Consider the following 23,658-nt stretch of genomic DNA (forward strand, 5'->3'; position numbering starts at 1 on the left):
GCAACACGACACCCAGCAGGAACAAACTCAGAGGACATGACTGGATTCCCTGATCAGAGCTGCTGAATTCCAGCCAGGATGGCTGATTTTTCTCAATTTGTCTTGCTGGCAAGAAGCAAGACAAATTATTTTTTCCAGCAGAGAGGGGAGGAGGCCAGGAGAAGAAGCAGTGTGATAAACACCCCAGCTCAGAGCTCACAGGGAGAGCATCATGCAGTTGATTTATACATGTACAGAAACGTGGATGTGGTGCCAAATGCATGCAGCTGAAGGCCCATGTGCATATCCAATTGTACATGCACAGAGTGCTGCACATAAGCAACCAATTGCTACACATCTATAAATCTTTTCCCAAAGCCAGCACATTTTTTAAATAAGACAGGTGGACATGCAAGAATACACCAGGTGTTAGCAGGAAGATAACTTTGCTTCAAATTAAAGGTATTTTTAAATACTGTCTTAAAAAGCACTGAAACTTTTCAGTTTACAAATGGAGTATATCTGTATAATCTAAAAAGACAGACAGACATTCTGCCACTTTGTATCTGTGTAATAAATCTACATGCATGGATAACTTTCTGCCCAGCCTCTCTGCTTCCATTTTGGCCAGATACAGCACTGTTTAAGCATGTCTGCATTTGTTTGCCACTGATTAATCAGTCAGGCATCAGTTTGCTTGAATAAATTACAATCTTCAGGCACATATGCAATGCATGTTTTTAACTGACTACTTTGTGAGGTGTTAGATTTCCAATTAGTTCCTCTTTTATAGTATCTTTGCTTTTCCTAACTACTGTGGAGCTACAGGTCACAGCCATGAAGAATTTGATGCACGATCTGCATTCCAGAAATATCACTGAACTAGTGCAAATAATTATTTCCTTATTGTACCAAATGAATTTGTCTGCCTGGTTGAAAATAAGAGTATCTCTGTAATTTTTTTTCAGTATTTTTGATCTACAGAAGTTCATCTATAATCTGTATGCACATATTTAAAAATACATCAAAATTTGGACTACCGAACAAATCAGGAGAAATTTGCTGAAAAGTCAAGAAAGCATATGACTTGGTAAAACAAACAAACAAATCCCCTCAATCCTCTCCATGTGATTAGCAATGTACTTTTTCTGCTCCTTTCACTGTCTTTGAAATGGAAAATCCCAGGGAAGTAAAATATTGATAGCTATTGTATAAGTTAATTAACAACTATGGCTAAACTTAACCTCAGTTTTCAAATTTGACAAATTAACAGTTTTAAACTCTAAGGAAGTTAATCTTTAGTCTCAAAGAGTTGTGTCCAATTCTTACAAGGAAAGAGTCAATGTGTGACTGTCAGTTTTAGTCACCCATGGAAATGTACCTGGCGAACTGCAGACCCGAACTGCAGTTGTGCACAGTGCTGTGAAGTTCCCTGGGTGCAGTGGAAATGACAAACACTCCATTGCCCTTTCCAAAAGGGCATGGGGGAACAGGGTCTTGAATAAGAACTGCCACCACAGTCATCACTGTAACAGTGCAGAAGTGACTTGGCTGTCACCAAGTTTTTATCAGTGCTTGCAGAAGCAGACAGAGTGTGAGAAATCATTTAGCTCTCCAGAAGGTAGTGCAGGTAGGGGAAAGATGCATTTGCCAGCATTCCCATATATCACCTTGGAAAGGGCACTTTGCAGAAGAAAGCACCAAGGACAGCCCACAGTGGGGCTGGCACTGAGAGTGAGCAAACAGAGACTTCCAGCATGAAGGGAGTGGGAGGATGGTGCTGCTGCCACCACTTCATCTTCACGTTTATTATACAAACACACCAAGAAGTGTCAATGAAAACTGACCCATCCCAAACCCACACTTCCTGGCCGTCTCTTACCTAGCACATATCTTCTGGGTCTGACAAATCTGAGCTAGTGATTTGACTGCCATTTGACTGCCCTTCATATTCTCTTATTTCCATTCACATCATCCAGGAAAAAAACCAAAACAAATAGATGTACAATTCCACGAGGAAAGGTGTCGCTCTCCTCCTGGAGCATATGGCAAATATTATAATGAGGACAATTTTACATAATTTGTATGCTTATCAAATGTATCTTTCTTTTTTCCACAGAGGGCTGGGGCATACAACAAAGAGAGTGAACCCTTCTCATCTGCTTATGTTACTCTACAGGCAGAAAATACAAGAAATGCAAACCAGAAGAGCCACGGGGAAAGGAAGTTCAAATGTGTGCCAAAGAAAGTCACTGCACTTTACCACAGAGCTGCTCTACTGTGCATGCATCTGGAAAGACACGCAGAGATTTACAGTGCAAGGTGGGACATGCATGGTCGTTACTACTTGCATGGTATGTAACTACAAGTTGTAAGATAAAAGTTTCTCTGTTCCGGGCTTCCCACACAGTACAATCTGTGCATCCAGTATTGACCTTCTCATGAGAGGGTTCATGTGGTACTGGACCATGAAGGAGTATTTTTCTTTAGAAAATATGGAAGAGTGAGCTCCAAAACCTGAAGGTTGCCACAAAAATAAACAATGCTTGTGAAGGCCTGGGGTCTAGAATTCCAGAGTAAGGAACAACAGCTAGTGACTGGAATGCAGTATTACTTTGGATATGTGACTGGCTCTTGCCTGGAATTGCCCTATCTTTTTCTTTCTAACAATCTATCAATTAAATTGAAAGGAAGTCTGCACCTAGACCTGAAAACCAAGCTGCTATATGTGTATAAACTAAGAAAAATAAACAAAACAGAGAAAAATGCAACTGTTGTGTCCTTGTTTTGAAAAGAATGACAGCTGTTTCCAGAATCATTCTGGATATTTGTAATAGCTGTTATGTTTTGTGCTTTCTTAAAATTAATTGCTGTAATATATAAGCTTAAGATGGTGCCTTCCCCAAGAACATTGGAAAAATGCCATGATGAAATGTAGCATACCAAAAGAAAGAAATTATAGAATTTATAAATTTAGACTCATAAATAGCTTAAAGGAAGGTTAATATTATAGCATTTCCTCTGTTGATGAGAGGATGAAAGCTATAGTTATAATTTCTTAATGAAATAAGATAATGAAACACATTTGGTTGTTTTTTTCAAAACTTTCATGGGCGCTAATGGTTCATCAGTTGTTAAATGCCCAATACTGCCATCTTCTGTATCCAAGGAACAGCAAATTATATGTTACTTTACATGTATGTTCTACACAAGGAGCAGTGGAAGTACTACTGATGACAACTCCTTAATTTTAAGAGAGTCTAGGATCTGGCACATGGTTACATAACAGCAGAGAGGTCATGGTCTGAATATTCATTGGCAAGTGGCAAATGTAACTGCTGACTACAGCAGTCACATGCTTGCTTTGAATAACTTCACTGAGCTTCAGAGTGAGAAAGAGGATACTCATTATGCTGTTAATGAACAGCACAGTCAATTAGTCAGATTTTGACAGAGCCTGCTGTGGTGTGCTTCACCGTCAGCAGCTCCGGCTGTTTCCGCAGTGTACTACCTCCAGGATGTAAGAAATAAGCTCCTACATTGTGGTTTAGGAGAGTAATTTAGACCTTAATCAACAATGCACTTTATTAACAGCTATGCAAGACATGCCTAAATGAAAGCTACAAGCACACTGCCTCTGAAGGCTGCAATCTATCACTCCTGTCACAGAGGAATTGATTACTGACAACTTGCATATTTCCACCCATCACACCCATGAGGGTCTGTGAGGAATAGTTTCTTGCCATGAAATGCGTTTATAATCAGGTCAGGTACAATACCTCAGAGATGATGATGGGAATACATCAGCAGTGTGAGCTAAATTGATCAATGCACTGGAACTGTGACTTTCCCTCAGCTCTGAGTGGCTGTGGGGCAAGGCAGCCATGCTCACAGCAGCCAAGGGACACACTGAAAGCTCACCTTATGGCAGACACTGAACAGCCCGCTCCCACACACAATTCCCAACACAGCCAAGACAGCTCACACAGAGCACAGGCTGTGGGCAGTCACTGCCCGGTACTGCCATGTGCAGCAGCACCCCAGGCAAGCTCAGACAGCACTGCACGGGCACCCAGGTACCCACCAGGACTGAGAACATCGCACAGAGTCAGGAGAGGCTCAGAGATTTGGGCCTGTTCAGCCTTGAGGAGACAACCGAGAGGAGACCTCATCAACACATATTAATATTAAAAAGGAGGTGTCAGAGGATGGGTCCATGTTCCCGGTGGTGCCGAACTATAGGACAAGAGGCAACGGGCAGAAACTGATGCACAGGGAATTCCACCTGAACATGAGCAAGAACTTCTTTACTGCGTGTGACCAAGCACTGGAACAGATTGCCCAGAGAGGGTGTAGAGTCTCCCTCAGTGGGGATATTCAGGAACCGTCCGGACACAGCCCTGCGCCCTGGGATGGCCCTGTTTGAGCAGGGAGGTTGGAGCAGATGATTCACTGTGGTCCCTTCCAACGAGACCCACTCTGTGACTCCGTGACAACAGAACGTTCTCTGCACTCGCTCGCTTGCGGTCCTTGGGAGAGTTCGGTAAATCGGGCTCCCCGCCGCCGCCTATCCGTGCCCCCAGAGCCGTCTTTCCGTGCCCTCAGCCCCGCACCGACCCCGCCGCCCTCAGTCCCAGGACCTTGGCGCGCGGCCGTACCCGCGCGCGGCCGCCGGAACCGATTGCGCGCCCTTCCGCCGCGGGGTCACGTGACGTCCCGTCGGTCCCGCAAGATGGCGGCGCCCATGTTGGTGCCCGAGCCCCCCCTGGGGAAGCCGAGGTGAGGCCGCGGTCGGGCAGGGGCGCGGACCCCCCGGGGAAAGGGGAAGGGCCCGCGGGTCCCTGCGGAGAGTCATGGCCCCGTCCTGGCCGGGACCGCCCGAGCGGACGACGGCCGCGGCTGAGGCCGCCCCGTGGCCGGGCCCGGCAGTGGCGCAGCTCTGCGCGGCCGTGGCCCGGCGGGACGGGGGCAACTGGGCTCGGTGGTTCTCGGGACGGGAACGCGGCTGTGCTGGGGGCGGCGAGCGGGCTTGGAGGCGGCGGAGCCGCGGGCGGGGGGAGCTGCCGGTCCCGTCCTCTGTCGGATCTGGGGGGAGCGGGGCCGCCGTGCCGGCCCGCCCTGCCTGTGGCGGGGCGGGACAGCGTTCCGCGCTCGGGAAAGCGGCGGCCCTGGGAGATGTGAGAAACAGCGGAGGTCGTGGCCCGGGGAGGCAGCGGCATGTACGTGCCCGGACTGATCCCCGTCCAGCCCCGCCGCGGAGGCCGTGGGCCAGGGCACCATGCTCACAAGGGGATTCCCCGGCCGGGGTGTGCAGGTGTGTGCCCAGGCCTCGCTCCGGCGTCGTGCGGCTCGAGGGAGAGGCGAAGCCCAGCCCTGGAGCGGCTTGGGCGCCGCTGCTCCTTGCGCGTCAGCTGTGTGCCCACCTCTCCCGTGCTGGCCCGGGAGTAAGGGAAGTTCCTCCGTCCCTTCCTTCCTTGGGTTTCAAGAAAAAGAAGTTCCCACGAACTGGGAAGGAGCTTCTCGCTTGTCAGCCCCAGGCACCTGCTGAGGGATGCGATCCATTTCAGGCAGGGATACGAGGTGAGAAGCGGCCAGGCTGGCCGGGTCAGAGGCAGAGGGCCCAGGTGGCGACATTGGTCTGTGCGGGCAGGCGCTGCTGTCGGGACAGGCACCGTGGTGTCAGCTTGGCACGCACAGGTGTGCAGGTGGTGAGGATGTGAGCAATCACATCCAGGATTGGAGATGTGGGTGAAGTTCTGGCTGGCTGAGTTACACTTGTGGAATCTTTTAAAATTACACACTCCAAAAGGGGAAGGTAATAATCTCCCAGCATTTGGTGTGGTACAATGACAAGAGCAGAAGATGATCCCTCCTTCCTTTTTCTCCATTATCACCTGGCTAGGAAGAGGAAAGATAGAATGAAACTTGACAGAAAAGAGCTTGATGTGAAAAGGCTTTTAGACATTAAAGGCATTTTAACCATAGTGAAGGCATGGTGCTGCTTGTAGGCAGCTGTTCAGAGCTGTCAGACAAGCAAGGAGGAGTCTGGCCAAGCTTCTGTAGCAGAAGAGCAGTGCTGAGCATTGTCTGTGGGGGCTGTGGACTGTGTTTTGTTAGCTGTGCATTGAGACTGCTGCCTGTGGAAAATAACAAAGGAGAAAAGAAAGAACTTGAAATTTCATGTCCTGTAAAAGAAAGCATAGAATGTGCTGAAAGTTGTACCAAAATTGTAGGGTAGGAGATCCCCAAGTTTTTCTCCCTTATGTAATGACCAAGTTTCAGGAGCTATAGGAGATTTCATGGAGTTGATGATGATGTCGAGTACTGCAGAGCTCAAAAAAGATGAGACCCCATGTGAGGTATCTTCTTGCTGCTGCCCATGTGCAAGTCTGAACAGCAGAGCCACAGATTTACAGATTTCATTGTCACATCAGGTGCTGCTGTGGAGTTACTGTTTCATATAAATGCCATTTGTGGGATTTTGTATTGCTGAAGGAAATTAAGTGCATGTATGACAGTAAAAATTATTTGCTTGTCTGTTTTAACATAAGTAATGTTCTCTCATCCTCAGCCATCAAAAGTACAGAGCTATTCTGAAGAAGGAGAAGAGGAAAAAAAAGCGGCAGGCACTTGCCAAACTAAGGGACTCAGGTAACTGAAGTACTTGGTACTGTCAGTGAAACTAGAAGTGATTGGGTGATTGGGTATTTTTTGTTGTTTTTTTTTTTTAAAGATATCATTTTGTGTATCTGTGTTGGCCGTAATATGCAGTTATGTAGATGTGTTGAATTGTGCTTTTTTTCAGAAGCTGCAGAAAAAGATGAATCTGTGTCTGAGGAGGAAGAGGAAGAAGTGGAAGAAGAGGAAGAAGAAGAGGAAGAAAAAAAACTTGAGGCAGAAAGGTGAGAAATCTAGAAATGGCATATATGCAATAAACACTTTTGTAATCAATTCCATTTCAGTACTTTGAAAAGTTCAAATATATTCTGTGAAACACAATCTTGATTGAATATGTCAGGCTACACAGTCCTTTCCTCTAAAGCCTGAATGATTCCTATGGAAATTTCTCTTTTAAATAAGATTAGGTAAGTTGCAGTTATTATTGTAGTAATAAATACAATATGGAATTGTATTTATGACAGTTGCATCAGTCATGGGTAGTCCTTAAGGTGGTGGTCTAAGTGGTGTCTGGTTTCTTTGGTAGACAAAAACTACATGAGCAGTGGTTGCTGAGAGAAGAAAAGGCCCAAGAAGAGTTCAAGCTAAAGAAAGAAAAAGAAGAGGCTGCAAGAAAGCGTCAAGAGGAAGAAGAGGTATAAAGATGTAAAACCTTACAGTTGTGCTAGGCAACAAGGTAGCTTAGTGTAGTAACTTTATTTTGTGATGGACCCATTTTTCTTGATGCTGGTGTGTTTGAAAGCATAGACTCTCCACTCTTCTGTATAGAAAAGGAGAATTGAAAAGAGAAGAAAACAACAGCTCTTAAAAGGGTGTTTTGTCAGATTTAGTTGCTTCTGACTAGATGAAAACTTAATGGTCAAGGAGTTGTATGCAACATGATGCTTTTGACTTTGATTGTAAAGCACTGTTCCTTAATTTTTTTTTTCTGTTATGAAGAGGAAGATCAAAGAAGAATGGGAAGAGCAGCAAAGAAAAGAGAGAGAAGTGGCACAGCAGAAGCAACAGGAGAAGAGAGAGAGAGAGGTGATTTTTGGTGGTGGGAAGATATACATGTTATATGTCCTGTGACATGATCAGATGCAACAGTTATGCATGTTGAAAAGGGATTTTTTTATAATTAGCAAATCCATTAGTTAACCCATTCTTCTAACACTAAACCATTGTTCAGTGATGAAGAGCATCCAGGGGGTGCATTTACTGAAGTGTACCTCTTGTTAACCCTTCTGGTTGTTCACAGTATGTAATTGTTTACATCAGGTAAATACAAAGGTACTGTGCCAGTGCAGGTTCTGATAAGTGCACTTTCTGCATCATGTTAAACATAATCCTTCCTTAATGTCCCAGTTAAACACAGTCAGTGCTGAAGAAAATGCCCAAAGAGGATATGGAATATGGAAGTACATTGCTGCTCTTCCTTAACACTGTTCTTAATCAAAAGATGTGTTACAGCTCTTCTTTACCCAACTCATCCAACAGGACGTATCTTTTTTCAGAGCTCCTTGGGTGCAATAAAAATGAGACTGAAGATACAAGTAATTGATGACATTTCTGTTAATGATACATTTGTCTTAAGTTTTACAAGTTCAGTGACCTGGATGTAAGATGTCATGTACAGTAATCCAGTGTGAGGACTGGCCTCTTATTGACGAGTGACTGCAGCTTTCTAGGATCTGGTCACTTTAGATTCTTCACAGTCACAAAATTTTCAGTCATTTCACTGGGAGCTGTGCCTGATAGCCACAGCAGGAGAGGAGCCATGAGCAGACAGTTGTGGCTGTCTGCAGTGAATAGTTGGTTGTGCCACTGATTATGTAACACTTGAATTAGGGATGCCAAAGAACAGCACTTACTGTATTTCCTGTCTTACTTCCTCTGGTGTTCAGGTGTCCATTTCTGTCTTTGCAGAGTAGGGAGAGAAAACTATGCTCATGTCCTTTATTTAGGGTTGAGATGCAGTTTGGAGAGAGTTGAACCATGATAAGAGCAGGATTTTATTCCTCCCCTCTATCCTTGTGTCTGAGTGTGCCCAAGCCCTCAGAGGAGTCTAGATGGAAGCAGCTTTCTTTTTTATTTGGTTGTTGGATTCTTTGCTTTGTTTTTCTGGGTTATTATTTATGGGGATAGTGAATTAAATTGGCTCGTAGAGGCCAATGACAGGCACCCAGGGGGAAACTGATTACCCAGCTAAAAGCAGAGCCACCCATTTTAGCAGCAGAAAGTTGTTTAATTGGTTTTGCTTATGTCTTGAAACAGCAGTTTAATCAAGTTCTAACAGTGATACAATAAAAAAACTAATTTCCCTCCCTAAAATGAAGAAACAGATTTTCTGGTTTGGTGGGTGGTGGTGGTTAGAGACTTTTTTGGAGAGGGTGAAGGATTAGTTTTGGCTTTGGTTGTTTCTTTGTGTGGTTCAGGGAGTTATGTTTGTTCTGTTTCATTTTTCTTTATTAGGTGGGTACTGTCTAACATCCTTGGTGATCAGTACCAGATGCTGTCTGGGTCCTCATCTTTAATTGCATTTTTTAATTTAATTTTTATTTGCTCTTTTAAAATTTAGTTCTTCTCTTCCAGTCCTAGCATATTTTCTTGTACTGATTATGTTAAAATATCTTTTTTCTAGGAACTTCATAGAGCAATTTATTAGAAGTAGTGTCCAGCCAGTTTTGGAGAGTGGTATTGTTATGCTCAGCCCATTTAGAAAAATGAAGGGAAAGAATATCCTCATTGTTTTCCTGTATTTGGAAGGCTAGATATGGTTAACTTACAATGTTTAAGTTTCTTACCAGTTGCATCTCTTGCTTTAACAGAGGCTCACTAAGCATTGCATTTTTCTGTGTGTTCCATAAAATGTGTAAGTTAAAACATTTTGTGCAACTAAACGATTATGGACTTACCTGTAACCAGGCTGTGTACTAGAGCAGGAGATAGATTTAAGCATCAATAGTTCACTGATAGTTTTAAAAGAGAAAATTAAACTTGTATGTTGTCTATCATTTAGTTTAGAAGATCATCTACATGAGGGTCTTGTCTGATGTATCCTTTAAGAGCTTTGTAGTACATGAATTGCTATAGAGCCAAAGTAAATCTCCTGTTTTTAAAGCAAACCCCATCACACTTTCATTATGCATAATCACTGAGCATTGTAAATTAGGTTCTTAACTAAAGAAACCAGATGTTTTGTGTATCCTCAGGGTTTTCACTAGTCCTGTGTTTGCACCATTTATAGGCAGCTGTGCAGAGGATGCTGGATCAAGCTGAAAGCCAGGTATGCTCAGAGACTTTCTGAAAAAAGAACTGAAAAGTAATTTAATTTCCATCCAGTGTTTGCCTTCTAGCATGCTGTCCATCTGCTCTCCAGAACCTAATGGCCTGAATAAATTTAATATATAGTGGCTTGCATGAGCTGTAAACAATTATTTACTGGGTGGAACATAATTAAGCATATTTCTGGCTGGTTGGTGGCAGTGCAGTTGTGCATGCTGATGACTGTTCAGGAGGTCTGAGTCAAAATGAACCTGGAAATACTGCTGTGTGCTGTTAAAAACCACTGTGCATGATGGTTTATTTGTGAATTGCAATTCTAAATAAATCTGTCAGTCCTGGGTGGCAGGATAAACTTGTCTTTTTAAGCAGATGTCAGGCTCTAAATAAGAGGATTCAGTGGGAGAGGAGGGCACAGATCCTTAAGGAGAAGAAAAAAACGTAGGGGAGGTAGAAGCTTGACTGCTTGGATGCCTGGAAGAGCATGGATCTCAAGCTGGCAGTGTGTACAAAAGAAAGTTACAGTTTTTATGTGTCTCTTAGAGGTTGCCTTAAAGAATAATTTGGATTTTTATCCCAGTCATGTGGTTAAACTTGTGAAGAGTCTTGCTCTGTTTAAACCACTGCATGAATCTGAAAAATAAGTTTTAATCTAGTTATCCATTGTTTATTGACTGTCATAGCTACATTGGAGTTACATTTGGTTCCAAATCATGTTTAAACAGTTCTTTAGGTAGGGAATCTGTTTCATAAGATGGGTAGGAAACTGCTCTGAACTGCTGCCTGCCAGAGTTCAAGATGCATTAGCAGTCATGTCTGCAAAGGAATATCAGAAATGTGGTATGTTAGAGACTGCATTAGAGTAGCAGTTCAGGGTTCATTTACTGCTGACATAACAGGGCTGTTCTGGTGATAGAAAATTATGGCTGCAAGTCATGTACAGAATTGGTAGCTGGGTCAAATGCTGCTTGTGAGTAAAAAGAATTTTCAGTTGATTTAAAATGAGAATTTAGGCCAGTCAGCTTTACAGATTGTTTGGTTAGAATGAAAATTTCTTTTAAAATATGTGTCTTGGTTGTAGTCATTCTAGGCTTGCAACTTGGTGAGACCATTTTGAATTAGAGAATTTTTAATGACCCAAGATGATCAGTATGGACACTTTTGCTTCCAGTGCTAACTATGAATTTAATTTTTTTAAATTCTGTCCTTTGGCAGGTTACTTTTATTTTAGCCTTTTCTAGATGCACATAACAGTGATAATGATGAGCTTGCTGAGCTTTGGGCTGTTGCAGAGAAAAATAAGTAAACAGTCTCAGCTCTCTCTCTGCCAGGTTGCGGTGGTTTTGGCTGGGGTAGAGTTAATTTTTTTCTTGGTGGCTAGTATGGGGCTTTGTTTTGGATGTACATTTAAAATAAGGTTGAAAATGTGGAGATGTTTTTGTTATTGCTGAGTAGGGCCTACACAGACCCAAGGCCTTTTCTTCCAAGGTCTTTTCTGCTTCTCATACTGCCGCACTGGTGAAGAGGCAGAGGGTGCATGGTTGGTTGGGAGGACACACAGCCAGGACAGGTGACCCCAGCTGACCAAAGGGATATTCCAGACCATCTGCCCTCATGCTCAGTGTATAAAGTGGGGGGAAGAAGAAGGAAGGGGGGGCATTCGGCGTGATGGTGTTTGTCTTCCCACATCACTGTTGTATGTGGTGAGGACTTGCTTTCCTGGAGATGGCTGAACACCTGCCTGCCCCTGGGAGCAATGAATTAATTCCTGGGTTTGCTTTGCTTTTTTGCCTGGCTTTTGCTTTCCCTGTGAAACTGTCTTTATTTCAATGCATGAGTTTTATATCTGTTACCCTTCCATTCTCTCCCTGATCTCACCTGGTGGGGCTGTGAGCGAGTGGCTCTCTGGGGCTTGGCTGCTGACTGGGGTTAAACCGTGATACAGATGTATAAAGTGAGACCCAAGGCACAGGGCAGCTTTGAAAAAGAAAGCTTTCAATAGGTTCAGCTTGCCTTGTAGAAACATAGTGCTTATAACTGCATGTGAATTCAGTTGTTAAGTTTTATTTTTGACACTTTGTTTCTTTACTGTTTTCTAACTTTTGTCTATTTTAATATTTCTTCCACAGCTGGAGAATGGTGTGAGTTGGCATAACCCAGAGCCCCCAGAGAATCTGGGAACAGAGAAGGATAGAGCAAATTGCCCATTTTATATTAAAACAGGTTCCTGCCGATTTGGAGACAGGTAATCCATTGAATATTTACCAGAATAGAAGTGTGTTGGGGAGATAAAACAGAGGCAGCTTAATTAGGTCATAAGCAAACTGAGGAAAAATTGCTGCATAAAATACTTCTGTGTATTTGGATGTGGATTGAGAGCAGAGCATTGCCTGGCTGGAATTGAGCTATTTATTGTTATGGCATATTACTGATGGTGCATTCTCAATACATTGGTTTTTCTTAGCTTAGGCTCATGCACAGATATATTCTGATAGAATTGTATGGTCTGGTATTAGTACAGTTCTGATATGCCAGATGCTAGTTTTTTTATATTTTCTAATTTGCATATTTCAGATCCCAAATGGACTAAAGAAAGTAAGTTAAGGTAAATCTGCACACTTGGGAAGGTTGTTAGGTAGCTTCCAGAGTTCTCACTATTTAAATGTGTGATGCATTCAGTTCTGATTCTGGTACGCTGTCAGGGTGCCCCTGCCGCAGGAGGGAAGTGTAGTAAAAGGGAAGAACAGAGAAGCTCATCAGGATGATGAGAGATGAGCAACACCTCTGTAGAAGTGGCTGACAAATCCAGACTCTGTTTTCAAACAGGGGGATGGAAGAGGACTGTGGTAGATGAGCAGTAAACTCAGGAGTAGGGTGGGAATGATGATTTGCAATTTAGTCAGGTGTCTCAGAATGTTTACCAGCTTTGACAAAGGAAAGACTTTCTCATATGAAACAAATGGCAAACTTGTTCCCAGAGCACATAGAGGAAACCAGAAGTATAAATGAGTTTATGGAGTACATGTTCATTGGCAACCAGGAACAATGATGACCCAAATGCAGCTTCTGGTTTGAAAATCCCTTTTTTTTTTTTTTTTTTTTTTTTTTTTTTTTTTTTTTTTTGTGCTAAGGAGAAACAACAGTTTAGCTGGGAAGGACTCTGATATTTATTACATGAATCATCAGCAAAAACTTACAAGGTTATGTTACTAACTTCTATCACTGAAACATGTGCAGTCTAGCTATTGTAGTTTTCTTTATCCTGGGAGTAATTTGTTCCAGTGTGATGTATATTGCAGATAATTATAATTCAACTATATGGAAGCTTCAAGTTCACGTCTTTTTTTTCCTATTCTGAAATATGTGTTGAATTCCATAATAAAAATTTCACCAGCTATATCACTGCAGACAGCTTTTTTTTTTTTCAAATGTCTCGGCCTTTGTAGTCTTTGCAGTATTTTTGTTGTAGTGATCTTTAATGGAGATAACTTCCATGGATTATTTATGGATTCCATAAAACTCAGATTTGCTTTGAACTTTGCATTTGAACTATGAATGACCCTTGGAAAATAAATACTGAGAAACACCATATTCTGCCCTTCCTCTTTCACCCCTGTTGATCTCAGCTACCTCCCATTCATCCTCCTTCTTTTTCTTCACATATCTGCCTTCCTTCATAATCGGGTCATTTTTACATCTGGTGCTGTGTCTAAGTTAAAGGACTGGTACAGCTAGGGTAGGACTGGAAGGGTGGGTTGAAAGGAGTTGGGAAAAACTAAGAGCCAGTGTTATCAACAAATAACTATTGAATCTTGTCAAAGCTCACTGTGTCCTGGATAAGCTGAAACTGGCTGAGTTTGCTACTACCAATTTCCCCAGTAATTCAAACCCTAACATTTTGCAGTAATATTGGATTCTTGGGTCATTCATTTTCCTTGGGGTTCCTTTTGTTCTGTCATGTGAATATATCATTTTGTGTACAGACAATATTAGGTGTGTTTAATATTTTCTGTTCTATTATTGAAATTGAACAGCAAAAGGAGGGAGCTTCTGAAATGTAAAAAAACAATAATAATCAAATTAATTGTTTCCTGGTTTAGTTTTGGGTTTGGAGATTGCATTTTTTTGTTGTTGTTGTTTGGTTTTTGAAGTCCAAGAGGCCAACCAGAAGGTGAGAGTCCATTTCTGATTGACTGGGTACAGAAGAACTTCCTAGCTGAAGTCTGGGTTGTAACTGTCCATTTTGAGACCTGACCTCCCTACAGTTCTGTGCAGCCCAGTGACATAAAGAGACTAGACTAGTCTGGATGTTTTTCTGGTCATGTCATGAAAAGGAGAAAAGTGTTGGGAGAGTGCATGACCCAGTTGCTTGGGGATATATTGAATGGGAGTCATAAAGCACAGTGAAATAAACATGGAGAACATCTGTGTTCTTAATGAATCTAAAGGTGTCTAGGGGAGAACTGTATTTCAGCATGTTAGCGAGGTAGCCTGAATATGATGGATGGTGAGGAAGATCTAATACTTTATGGCTGCCAAGAAGCTGCAGATTAAGATATGACTGATTTAGAAGAATCTTTGAATCTTTTTGTTTGTTTGTTTGTTTTTTGGTTTTTGTTAGTTTTTTTTGGGGGGGGGCAATTTTGGGATTTTTTGTTGTGTTTGTGTTTTTTTGTAGATGGTTTGTTTTCATTTGGGTTTTTTTTTTTGCTAGAAGTGGAAAAAATACCAGTCTTATACTCATCTAGGTGCAGGTCTAAATGTGCTGATGTGCTGTTCTTCCCACATTCCCACCTTCCACTCCCATATGATGAAAACAACGTCAGTAAAAGTTGTTCCGTTTGCAAAAAGAAGAGCAGGGACTTACTTTAAAATCTCCTTATAGAAAGACTCCTGACAGTCTTTTAAGCCCTTCAGAAAATGGGAACACATTAACCCTTGTAGCCTAAAAGAAATTACTTCAGCTCTCATTGTGACATTGGTATCTATAACTTTTGCAGTTCTGCTTTTTTATGCAAGAATGTGTTTGTTAATGGCATTAAGGAAGCCTTAAGATTATGTACAAACTCACTCCAAAATATTTGGTTTAGTAATTGAAATATCTTGATCTTCCACTAATGAATTTTCTTTTATAGTAACTGTAACTGAAAATTACACGTTTGAAGCCTCAAGAAGTGTATCTTCTGCTGAAAGTGCCAATCTTTCCACTTTTCTTTCTTCACTACACCTGTCCAGGTGTTCTCGCAAGCACAACTACCCCACATCGAGCAAGACGCTGCTTGTGCGAGGGATGTTCATCACGTTTGGCATGGAGCAGTGCCGGAGGGATGACTATGACACAGATGCCAGTCTGGAGTACAGTGATGAGGAGACCTACCAGCAGTTCCTGGAGTTCTATGAGGATGTGCTCCCCGAATTTCAGAATGTGGGGAAGGTGGTTCAGTTCAAGGTATGCATCTACATGCAGCTTATGAGCCTTACGAGGAATTCTGTCCAGCATGCCCCAGCTAAATCCTCTGGGCACTAGGGAACTATGCTGTGTCCTTAAAACAAACTGTGCATCTCTCATGGCACATGTAAACTTGTCACTACTCTTACAGAGCGCCATCTTACTCTGGGTGAATCTTCTCTCCCATTCTTCTGAAGTGTTACAAAAGCTTGGGCTTCTATATTGCACCTTATTCACACTATTCAACAGTCCACTTATCTCATATTCCTTTCTTTTCTTATCCTGTGCAAAGTCCCAGAGGGTCCATTAAGACTGCTGGACAGTATAAATAGATCTGAGCTACTGTATTTGGGCCTAAGGAATTAAATACTGGGGGTATGAAATGCATTTGGAATGTACACCCAAACAATGTCATTTTAGGACTGGCTGAATAAAATAAAACCAGATTACAATGAACTGAAAAGATAGCAGATATTTCAGTAGGAAGAATTGTAGAAAGGTAAGATATATAAATTGTTTTGAGATTTGTCATCCATCCTTAGTTTGTGCATTTGGTTTGCTCAGTGTTTTGTACTGATTTTTTCCCATTTATATTGTTGTTTCTTATGGGGATAAAGAGGGATCTGTAAATGGAGACCTCAGAGATGAGTGATGTGTGCTAACAGTCCCATGTTGCCCCAAAAATATGCAGCTTGGATGGTGCCATCTCCTTGTATCTGAATCTATTGCAGCATCCCTTTCTTCTTGCCATTCCTGAGTGTTTTCCTGCAGTCACCAGGAGGCATATAGTGCCTTTTCTTCTTTTGTGTTCATCTACTCACAGCTGCCTCAGGACTGAGATGGCATTAGCATTTCAAGCGAGAGGAAAGTAGGAGTGGGTTTTCAGTAGTTGTATAATGAGCTTTATAGGTAAGAAACCTTCACTTGTTTGGAGAAGTGGAGCATCCCCTCCATATTTTGACTCATGGAATAATAGCCTATTGTCCTCTGCTAGAAAACAGGATGCAGATTCCCTATGGAGCATGGCTTGAAAAGCCTTATCAGCAAAGTCAGGTCCTTAGCTTTGTACTGTGGTTCTGTGCAGGTGTGCTAAGCTGCACCTGCTTGGGTCCCTGTGACTATTAGTGTGCCATTCCTTGGCTGCTGAGGCAATTGTGCAATAGCAAGATGATTCTCATGCACATTTTCACTACATGAGAGATGCTTCAGAAAAACATGTTGGCTGCAGGGATCTTAACTGTGAGTGAGCTGAGCCTCTGTGACCATTTAGAATCAGATTATACACACCCCTCTGTCAGCTTACTTACTTTTCCAGTGTAGCCCAAGGTTTTATTCTGGCTGCTTTTTTCTGGGAAGCTGCTCCAGAATCTGGAAGATCCTGATAAAACACTAACTTAGAACACGAGGGTTCTTTTCCTACCCAAAAATGTCTATGGCAAAATCATTCTCACTTGTTCTTGTATTGACACTGTTTATCTCAAATAGTTTGACTCTTTATCCTGTAATACTTAATTATACAAGTGCTTGTTATTGTTGCTGAAGCCCTTTGCTGATCCAGCACACAAAGAGGTATTCCCTGAGGGTCAGTCAGGGTTCAGGGATGAAAGGAGCCGCTAACTTTGTTTGCTGCAGATATTGGAAGAGGCCTGCGGGCAACAGAGGCTGGAATCACAGTTTGTCCTGGAGAACTGGGTTCCACCTGCCTGGACCTGCCTGTTGGAATCTTTTGTAACTAGTAGCAAGCTTTTTCAAAGTTAATTTTTGAGAGCTTTAGATCTACTTTGAATGCTGAATTATTACAAAAAAGGTTTTTCAGAACTGTACAGTGAAAGATGGTGTCATCAGCTTTTTTAAGCCATTTTAAAGGGATGCTGTGAAAATGCATTGCTCTAGAGTTTCTTATGGTAATGAATCCCTCATTTCCATGTGAGGATACTAATAATTGTTGTCAGAGCAGGATTTGGCTGTTGCACAGTAGGGTTGGCCCAGACAAGTGCGAGACAATGGAGTACAAGCTTTCTTGTGGAGTAAGTGAAGCCAAGGTCCCAGAGTTAATCAAAGCATAATTTAAACATCAGCCAGAAAGGGGTTTTTTGGGTTTTTTTGGGGGGGTTAACACTTAAGTGTTTTCAAAAACATAATCTCTAATTTTATATGGATGAACTGTCTTAAATGAGAATTGCCCATCTCAAAATATGTGAGCTGCTGTACAGCATAAACCTTCCACTGCCCTAACTTCATGTTTCCATCCCCTCAGGTCAGCTGCAACTATGAGCCTCACCTGCGAGGAAACGTGTACGTCCAGTACCAGTCGTAAGTACTCACAGTCTTACCAAGGGTTAGAGCTAAACTCCAGAGTCAAGTAATGAATAAGTGTTTGTATCATCCATGCAGTTCATTCTCAAACTGTAGTGGGAATCCAGAATTGGTAAGGGGTGTCTGAAATGATTGTGTGATGGTCATGCCATCTGTTGTTTTTACTTTTTAAAGGGAGAAGGACTGTCAGGCAGCTCTGGCTCTGTTCAGTGGACGATGGTATGCAGGCAGACAGCTTCATTGTGAATTCTGTCCTGTGACGAGGTGGAAAACTGCCATATGTGGTGAGTCTTAGAAAAGAGAATATGTGTTACTGAAATAATACTCTCTCATGGAAGTGAAAAAGAGGGATTAGGCTGTAGCTTTCAGATCTGTCTAATGTTGTATTCATTTCTGTTTGGAAGACAAATGTGCTAACTTGCTTGTGTAGATCCAGGAAAGAAAGGGAGTATTACACCATGTCATGTAAGTGTCTGAATTGTTCTAGTGGATTTACCATGGTCTAGAAAAAAAAGGATTGGATTCTGTCTTTGGAAATAATAATCTTAAGGTGAAACTCCAGGAAGTACTAATTCATCTCTTGAGAAGCAACGGCGGTTTCTGAGCTATCAGCAGTTCTAAGCAGTAAATATAACATGTGACTTAATTACCTTCTTAGATTAAGGTAAATAAAACTTAATGAAATTAAAAGTTAAGTTTGTTCTAAGCTAAAACCAAATCTTCATAGCTGTTAAAAAGCTAATTCCAAGAAAAGTACACAATGAAAATTAATCTTGTGTGAGTTAAATTGATAGGTGGTCAGATGCATGTTCTTCTGTTTGGAGAAGCAAAATTCAGTTTATTAAATTTCTTCCAGTTGGTACATAATGAAGAAAGATATTTTAACAGGTCTGGTTTGTAAAAAAGCAAACCCTAATCTGTTGCAGGTTTATTTGAAAGGCAGAAGTGTCCAAGAGGGAAACACTGCAACTTTCTTCACGTATTCAAAAATCCAAACAACGAGTTTTGGGAGGCCAATAGAGACATACGTATTTCTCCTGAACGGACTCATCAGTTGTCTAAGAACTCTGAGAGGAGAAACCGATCGAGCCATCGTGACGACTATTACAGCCGCTCCAGGAGAAGGGGCAGCCCGAGCCCAGACCATTCCTACCGCAGAAACGGAGAATCAGAGAGGAAAAAGAGTCGCCGCAAAAACAAGAGGCGGCGCCGCTCGGGGAGGTCGAGGAGCCGAGAGAGGAGGAGGTCTCACAGCAGGGGCAGGAAGAGGAGAGGCCGCAGCCGCAGTCGCAGCAGGAGTCACAGTCGGACACGCAGCAGGAGCAGAAGCAGGAGCTCCTCTCGATCCAGGAGCAGGGGTAAAAAGAGATCAAGCAGCAGAGGAAAAAATAGTGAAACTCCCAAAACAAAGTGAGAATTACTTTCAGAAATCACTAATTGATAAAAATAGAGCTGACAAAGAAATCTTCCCAATAGGGTACCAGATATATATGAATTTCAAATAAAGTGTTCTTGCACATTAAAATGTTTCTTCCTAATAAAGGAACGTAGTTTACTGTGTGCGAAGCTTGAGAAAATTTAAAGTTTTCAGTCCTATAGAAGGTGTGAATGTCAAGTACTCTAGCTACTCTGTCCCTCTGAACAGCTGCAACACCTGGATGCACACTGAGTACAAATAGAGAAGTGAAGCCTCTTTGGTATATGCTTATTTCTGTTATGTGTATGTTAAGTGTTTACTGTTCCTGTAAGGAGTTAGTACAGAACAGCCAGTGTGCAGTAAATTCACACCCCAGCACACTGCAGATCCAGGTCTGTGTAGATGATTGCCATTTGTATTTTTCATCTGTTTTATCGGAAATTGCTTTCTAGACAAAGAAAATATAATCGTTTTACGAGTTGGAGAAAAGGGATCTCGAAGACATCAGTGTTTGATTGTACAGTACTTGCCCAGTAGGAGCTTTTTGGTCACGAGTGTTGGATTTTTCTCAGCCCTGACTGAGCTACTGAGCTGATCACTTGTAGGGATTGCAGTAGACTAAAACCAAGCAGAAAGTACACAGAGAAACAATCAGTTTATTCAGTACCTTAATCCCCAAGTAAGACTGGAGACCATGCAACTGTAATCCTTGCGTGAGGTTAGAACTACTTTGCATACTTCTTGGTTGCACACCATTTGTAGGTGAAACGGACCTGCCTAAATTGTGCTGGAGGGGTGGAAAGTGTCCATCAGGGAACCAAAGATGTGATTGTGAAGGCTCACTCAAGATAGCTGCAAGTGGCTGAAGAAACGGAAGGGTTTATACATGAAAGACTATCTCATGGTTTTGGGAGAGGAGGACTTGACTTAGAGCCTTTTTAGGTTTATTTTACAAATAGTTTTAGGCACCCTACTGCCTTTCTTTCCTACAGCCAAGGTGAAGAGTAGGGTACGTAAAAATGAAATTACTGGGACAAAACCTCCTTGAAATGACAGCTATATTAGCAAAGTACCTGCAGTTAGATAAATCCTTACCGATATTTTTTCACTTTTATTTAAAAGATTTGTGCTGTTAGATGTACTGTATTTCACATGGTTTATCTTCAGGTTTTAACTTGGGCACCTCAGTGTCCTCAGACACTTTGAGAGAGCTTGTACCACCAAAGGTGCAGGTGCTTTAACGGTCTGTAGAGATACCTCCCTGTTGTTAGCCTCTCCAAAGAACTGGGCTCCTGCCTTCAGAGAACCAATCAGGCCCCAAGAGTTAGAAGCCTAAAGCAGGCATGAAGTGCTCCCAAATAGGAATTCATTACAACTCCCAGCAATGTAACATAAACTCCTTTACAAAATCTAGGTTATCTGAACTTTACCAACAGCGTTCCTCACAGCAAGAATGTTTTTCCCCAGGATAGTTAAGATCAAGTGAACATTGCTTCTGGATATGATATATATATTTTTGCTTTTCTAAATGCATAGTGCACCTAGCATGCTGATTATATATTTTTCCTTCTTTCTTCATGTGTAACTTGTCCACTTTGGAGTAATACAACAAAAGTGATGTTCAGTTCAAACCCAACTTTCATGATATATTGTCATAACTGTAGGCAGAGCTGTAGCTTAGTTAATTTGATTAAATGTTTTAGTTATTAACAGATGTAGGAATTGTAATTAATTAGCATAACTTTTGAAATAATAACTTTTTTAAAAGGCATATTTCAAAGGATAGACAGCACGAAGTTTTTAATTCCATTTGAGAAATTTGTTACTGCCAGTTTCTTATAATGTACCTTTTTCTCACACCTTAGACAAATTTTCCCTGAGGTTTCTATTTTTTTATAGATGCTCAGTTGTCTCGCTGGGTCACTTGCACTGCATGTGGCAAACTCTGGTTCAGTTGGCCACCAGCAGGCTGGTTCCATCCTCCATTCCCTGGGCTGCCCTGCCTCCTACAGCTCTCTGTGGGAGAGCTGGCTTGTGCCTGTGCAGATGCTGTGCACCGCACATCACACGGACAGATGTCATGGAGCATCAGCCCAGCAAAATCAGCTGCTCAGCTCAAGGAAATGTGGTGTGGGTGGTGGGAACCTGTGACCAGTCAGGTGAAATAAGCAAACCAGGCCTCCATGGGATTAGAAACTAAGTGCCCACTAACAACCATGTGAGAATTCCACAGGTGATTAGGCTCCTTGTCCCCACAGTTTTGCAACAGGATTTGGAAACTAAGTGGCTGTATTAAAAAAAAAAAAAAAAAAAAAAAAAAACTTGCTCAGAAATGCATGGAAAAATTTAAACATACTTTATTTCTGCTACTACAATGGCTGAAGCTTCAGCTTGTTTTTCTTGAGGTCTGGACCTAAATGTGCTGGCTGTACCTGTACAGTGTACGACTGGTAGCCCTGATTGCCCTGCACTTTCACACACTGTCTATTACACAGAATTTGAGTGCTGTAGATCTGACATTTAGCTTGCATTTGTTAGCATGAAACCTGGGATTCCACCAGTTTTCTAACTTTGGAGTTTGTATTTTTAAGTATTGTTTCTCTGCTTCATAATCTTAAGTAGTGTTATATGCATGGTTTTGTGTTTCCTTATTATTTGAGTGAGCTATTTTATTCTGGAGAGACAAACAGACTAGAAGATTTCAATGTTAAGCTTAATTATTTTCTTTCCCAAAGGGGAAAAACCCAGAAGAACATGAAAGGATTTAAATTTGTAAGGAACAGCCTATTCCCATTGCGTGTTATTCCCCAGAAAAGGACCTTATAAAGTGAATTAATATGGGCCAAGTTTTGTTTTGTCTTCAATGACTATTTAAAAGCAGTATTTCAAAATACTTTCAGTTGTGAATTACGCAGGGATCACAGAGGTGCTTTGGAGTAATTCTGGCATTTACACAGAGGTTCAGGGTGGCAGTGCCAGGGCCTGCCAGACACTCTACTTCAGTCAGGATGGGGAGCAGGTGCTGCCCCTGCCCTTTGGTGGAGGAGGAACAGCCCAGCCAGGCAGCAGCGCTGCCTTGTTCAGCAGCACAAGGGGAACCCCTGTAGGCATGGGCACTGTTGCTGCCCAGCAGAATTAAGGCAACTGGGAACTGGGCTTGCCCCCTTGCAGCAGAGTGCCTTCCCTCCAACAGTAGCTGGTGGCCACTTCTGTGGGATTTCATTCCCTGTCTGCCTGTCCAGAGTAGCAAACCCCCATCAGGGCTTGAAGAGGGGTGGCATGTGTCTGTGTGTTGAATGCAAGGCATTTCTTGTGGACACCCAACAAGGCCTTCCCTCTCTGGACCCAGGCCTTGTGTATAGGGCACATTGTCCAAAATGCATCCCAAGTGACTCCTCTCCCACTTTTATGCCCTGTGATGGCAGCATGGCTGTTTTGCATCCAGTTTTGCTTTAGCACGTTCAGTGTATTGGAAACTGCCCTCCGGTTTACCAGTGACATTCCTGTGCGCTAAATAACTTGGTTTTTTTTCTGAAGACATGCAAGAGCCTGCTAAAAGATGCTATTGCTTCCTGTCCTGGATCAGCACTTCTTACAAAACATGAACGTTGAAAGTTTATGATAATTAATAACCTAAAAGCTTAATTTACTTTCTTACATCATCCAAAGAGTGCAGCTCCTTTTGCTTTCACTGTAAGCTTGTAATTAAAATGAACGCCATTTATTCCACATATACGCCTGCTCAGCACTGATGTATCAGGTGAATTGAGTATCTATGACTGAAAACCAAAACTGATGTGGCATGGACAGGTAACACTTTGTCAAGCTGTGGGACAGACTGCAAAACAAGCTGGACAACTGCAACCTGGTATGTGGGGACTTGACAGAGGCAGCCACAGGGTGACCATGACTGGGGCCTTACCCCAAAAGGAACAGCAGATGTTCAGGAAGGCCTCTTCGAGTTAAAGACTTAAGTCAGTGAAGCTGAAGACACTCAAGACAACAATCAACTTGCCTGAACAATCCAGAAATTCCTACTTATTCTTTAGCTCTCCCCAACCCTTCTGCACAAGACAGCAAATTCAAAAACTGGAATTTCATTTCAAATTAATTTCAGAAATGCCCAAAGATGTTAATTTTTCCCCATGCTTTGGCTAGTAACATCAAGCAGTCCAGTTATTTTAGAAAGGTGGAGAACAGATTCATCTGACATATTTTTGGTTGAGACCAGGACTGTAAACATTGCATTGACTTGTTCAGAATTCTATGAAAAGAACTGAATATTCAGTCTCTATTGTCCAGAAATCTCTCTCAACATGTGGTTTAATTTTCAAATGAAGTGGTACTACCCCATCAATTTAACATCCACTTAAATAAATTTCATGTTTAATGTGGCAAGCTTTCCAAAAACTTGCTAATTTATTGCTTTCTTTACAATTTAAATGGATGTAAATAACTAAACTTGGACACAGTATCCTCAACATTTTTTTAATGAAGTGCTCAAGAACAGGTTAAGCACTGTAATAAAATTTCCCTTTTTTTTTAAGCCAGCATT

At 42.1% G+C, this 23,658-nt stretch overlaps 1 protein-coding gene across 1 annotated transcript; it reads left to right on the forward strand.

The window, feature by feature from the left end:
• The first annotated feature begins 4,664 nt into the window (after window positions 1–4,664).
• ZRSR2 (zinc finger CCCH-type, RNA binding motif and serine/arginine rich 2) lies at window positions 4,665–23,649 on the forward strand. The gene is made up of 11 exons (XM_059839811.1): window positions 4,665–4,758; window positions 6,551–6,630; window positions 6,785–6,881; window positions 7,184–7,292; window positions 7,597–7,683; window positions 9,887–9,925; window positions 12,051–12,166; window positions 15,157–15,370; window positions 17,628–17,683; window positions 17,861–17,970; window positions 18,613–23,649. Exons 1-11 carry the CDS (start codon window positions 4,712–4,714, stop codon window positions 19,098–19,100), a joined length of 1,443 nt encoding a protein of 480 aa, XP_059695794.1. The 5' UTR covers window positions 4,665–4,711; the 3' UTR covers window positions 19,101–23,649.
• The last annotated feature ends 9 nt before the right edge of the window (window positions 23,650–23,658 follow it).

This window comes from Haemorhous mexicanus, chromosome 2, assembly GCF_027477595.1.
Source record: "Haemorhous mexicanus isolate bHaeMex1 chromosome 2, bHaeMex1.pri, whole genome shotgun sequence".
Taxonomy (NCBI): domain Eukaryota; kingdom Metazoa; phylum Chordata; class Aves; order Passeriformes; family Fringillidae; genus Haemorhous; species Haemorhous mexicanus.

What these genes read in the sequence shown, in the direction of transcription:
- ZRSR2 (XM_059839811.1), top strand. Translation starts at nt 4,712, where the DNA reads ATGGCGGCGCCCATGTTGGTGCCCGAGCCCCCCCTGGGGAAGCCGAG. An exon ending in GGAAGGTGGTTCAGTTCAAG is followed by an intron (nt 15,371 to 17,627) that starts GTATGCATCTAC and finishes CCATCCCCTCAG; the next exon opens with GTCAGCTGCAACTATGAGCC. An exon ending in GTGGAAAACTGCCATATGTG is followed by an intron (nt 17,971 to 18,612) that starts GTGAGTCTTAGA and finishes AATCTGTTGCAG; the next exon opens with GTTTATTTGAAAGGCAGAAG.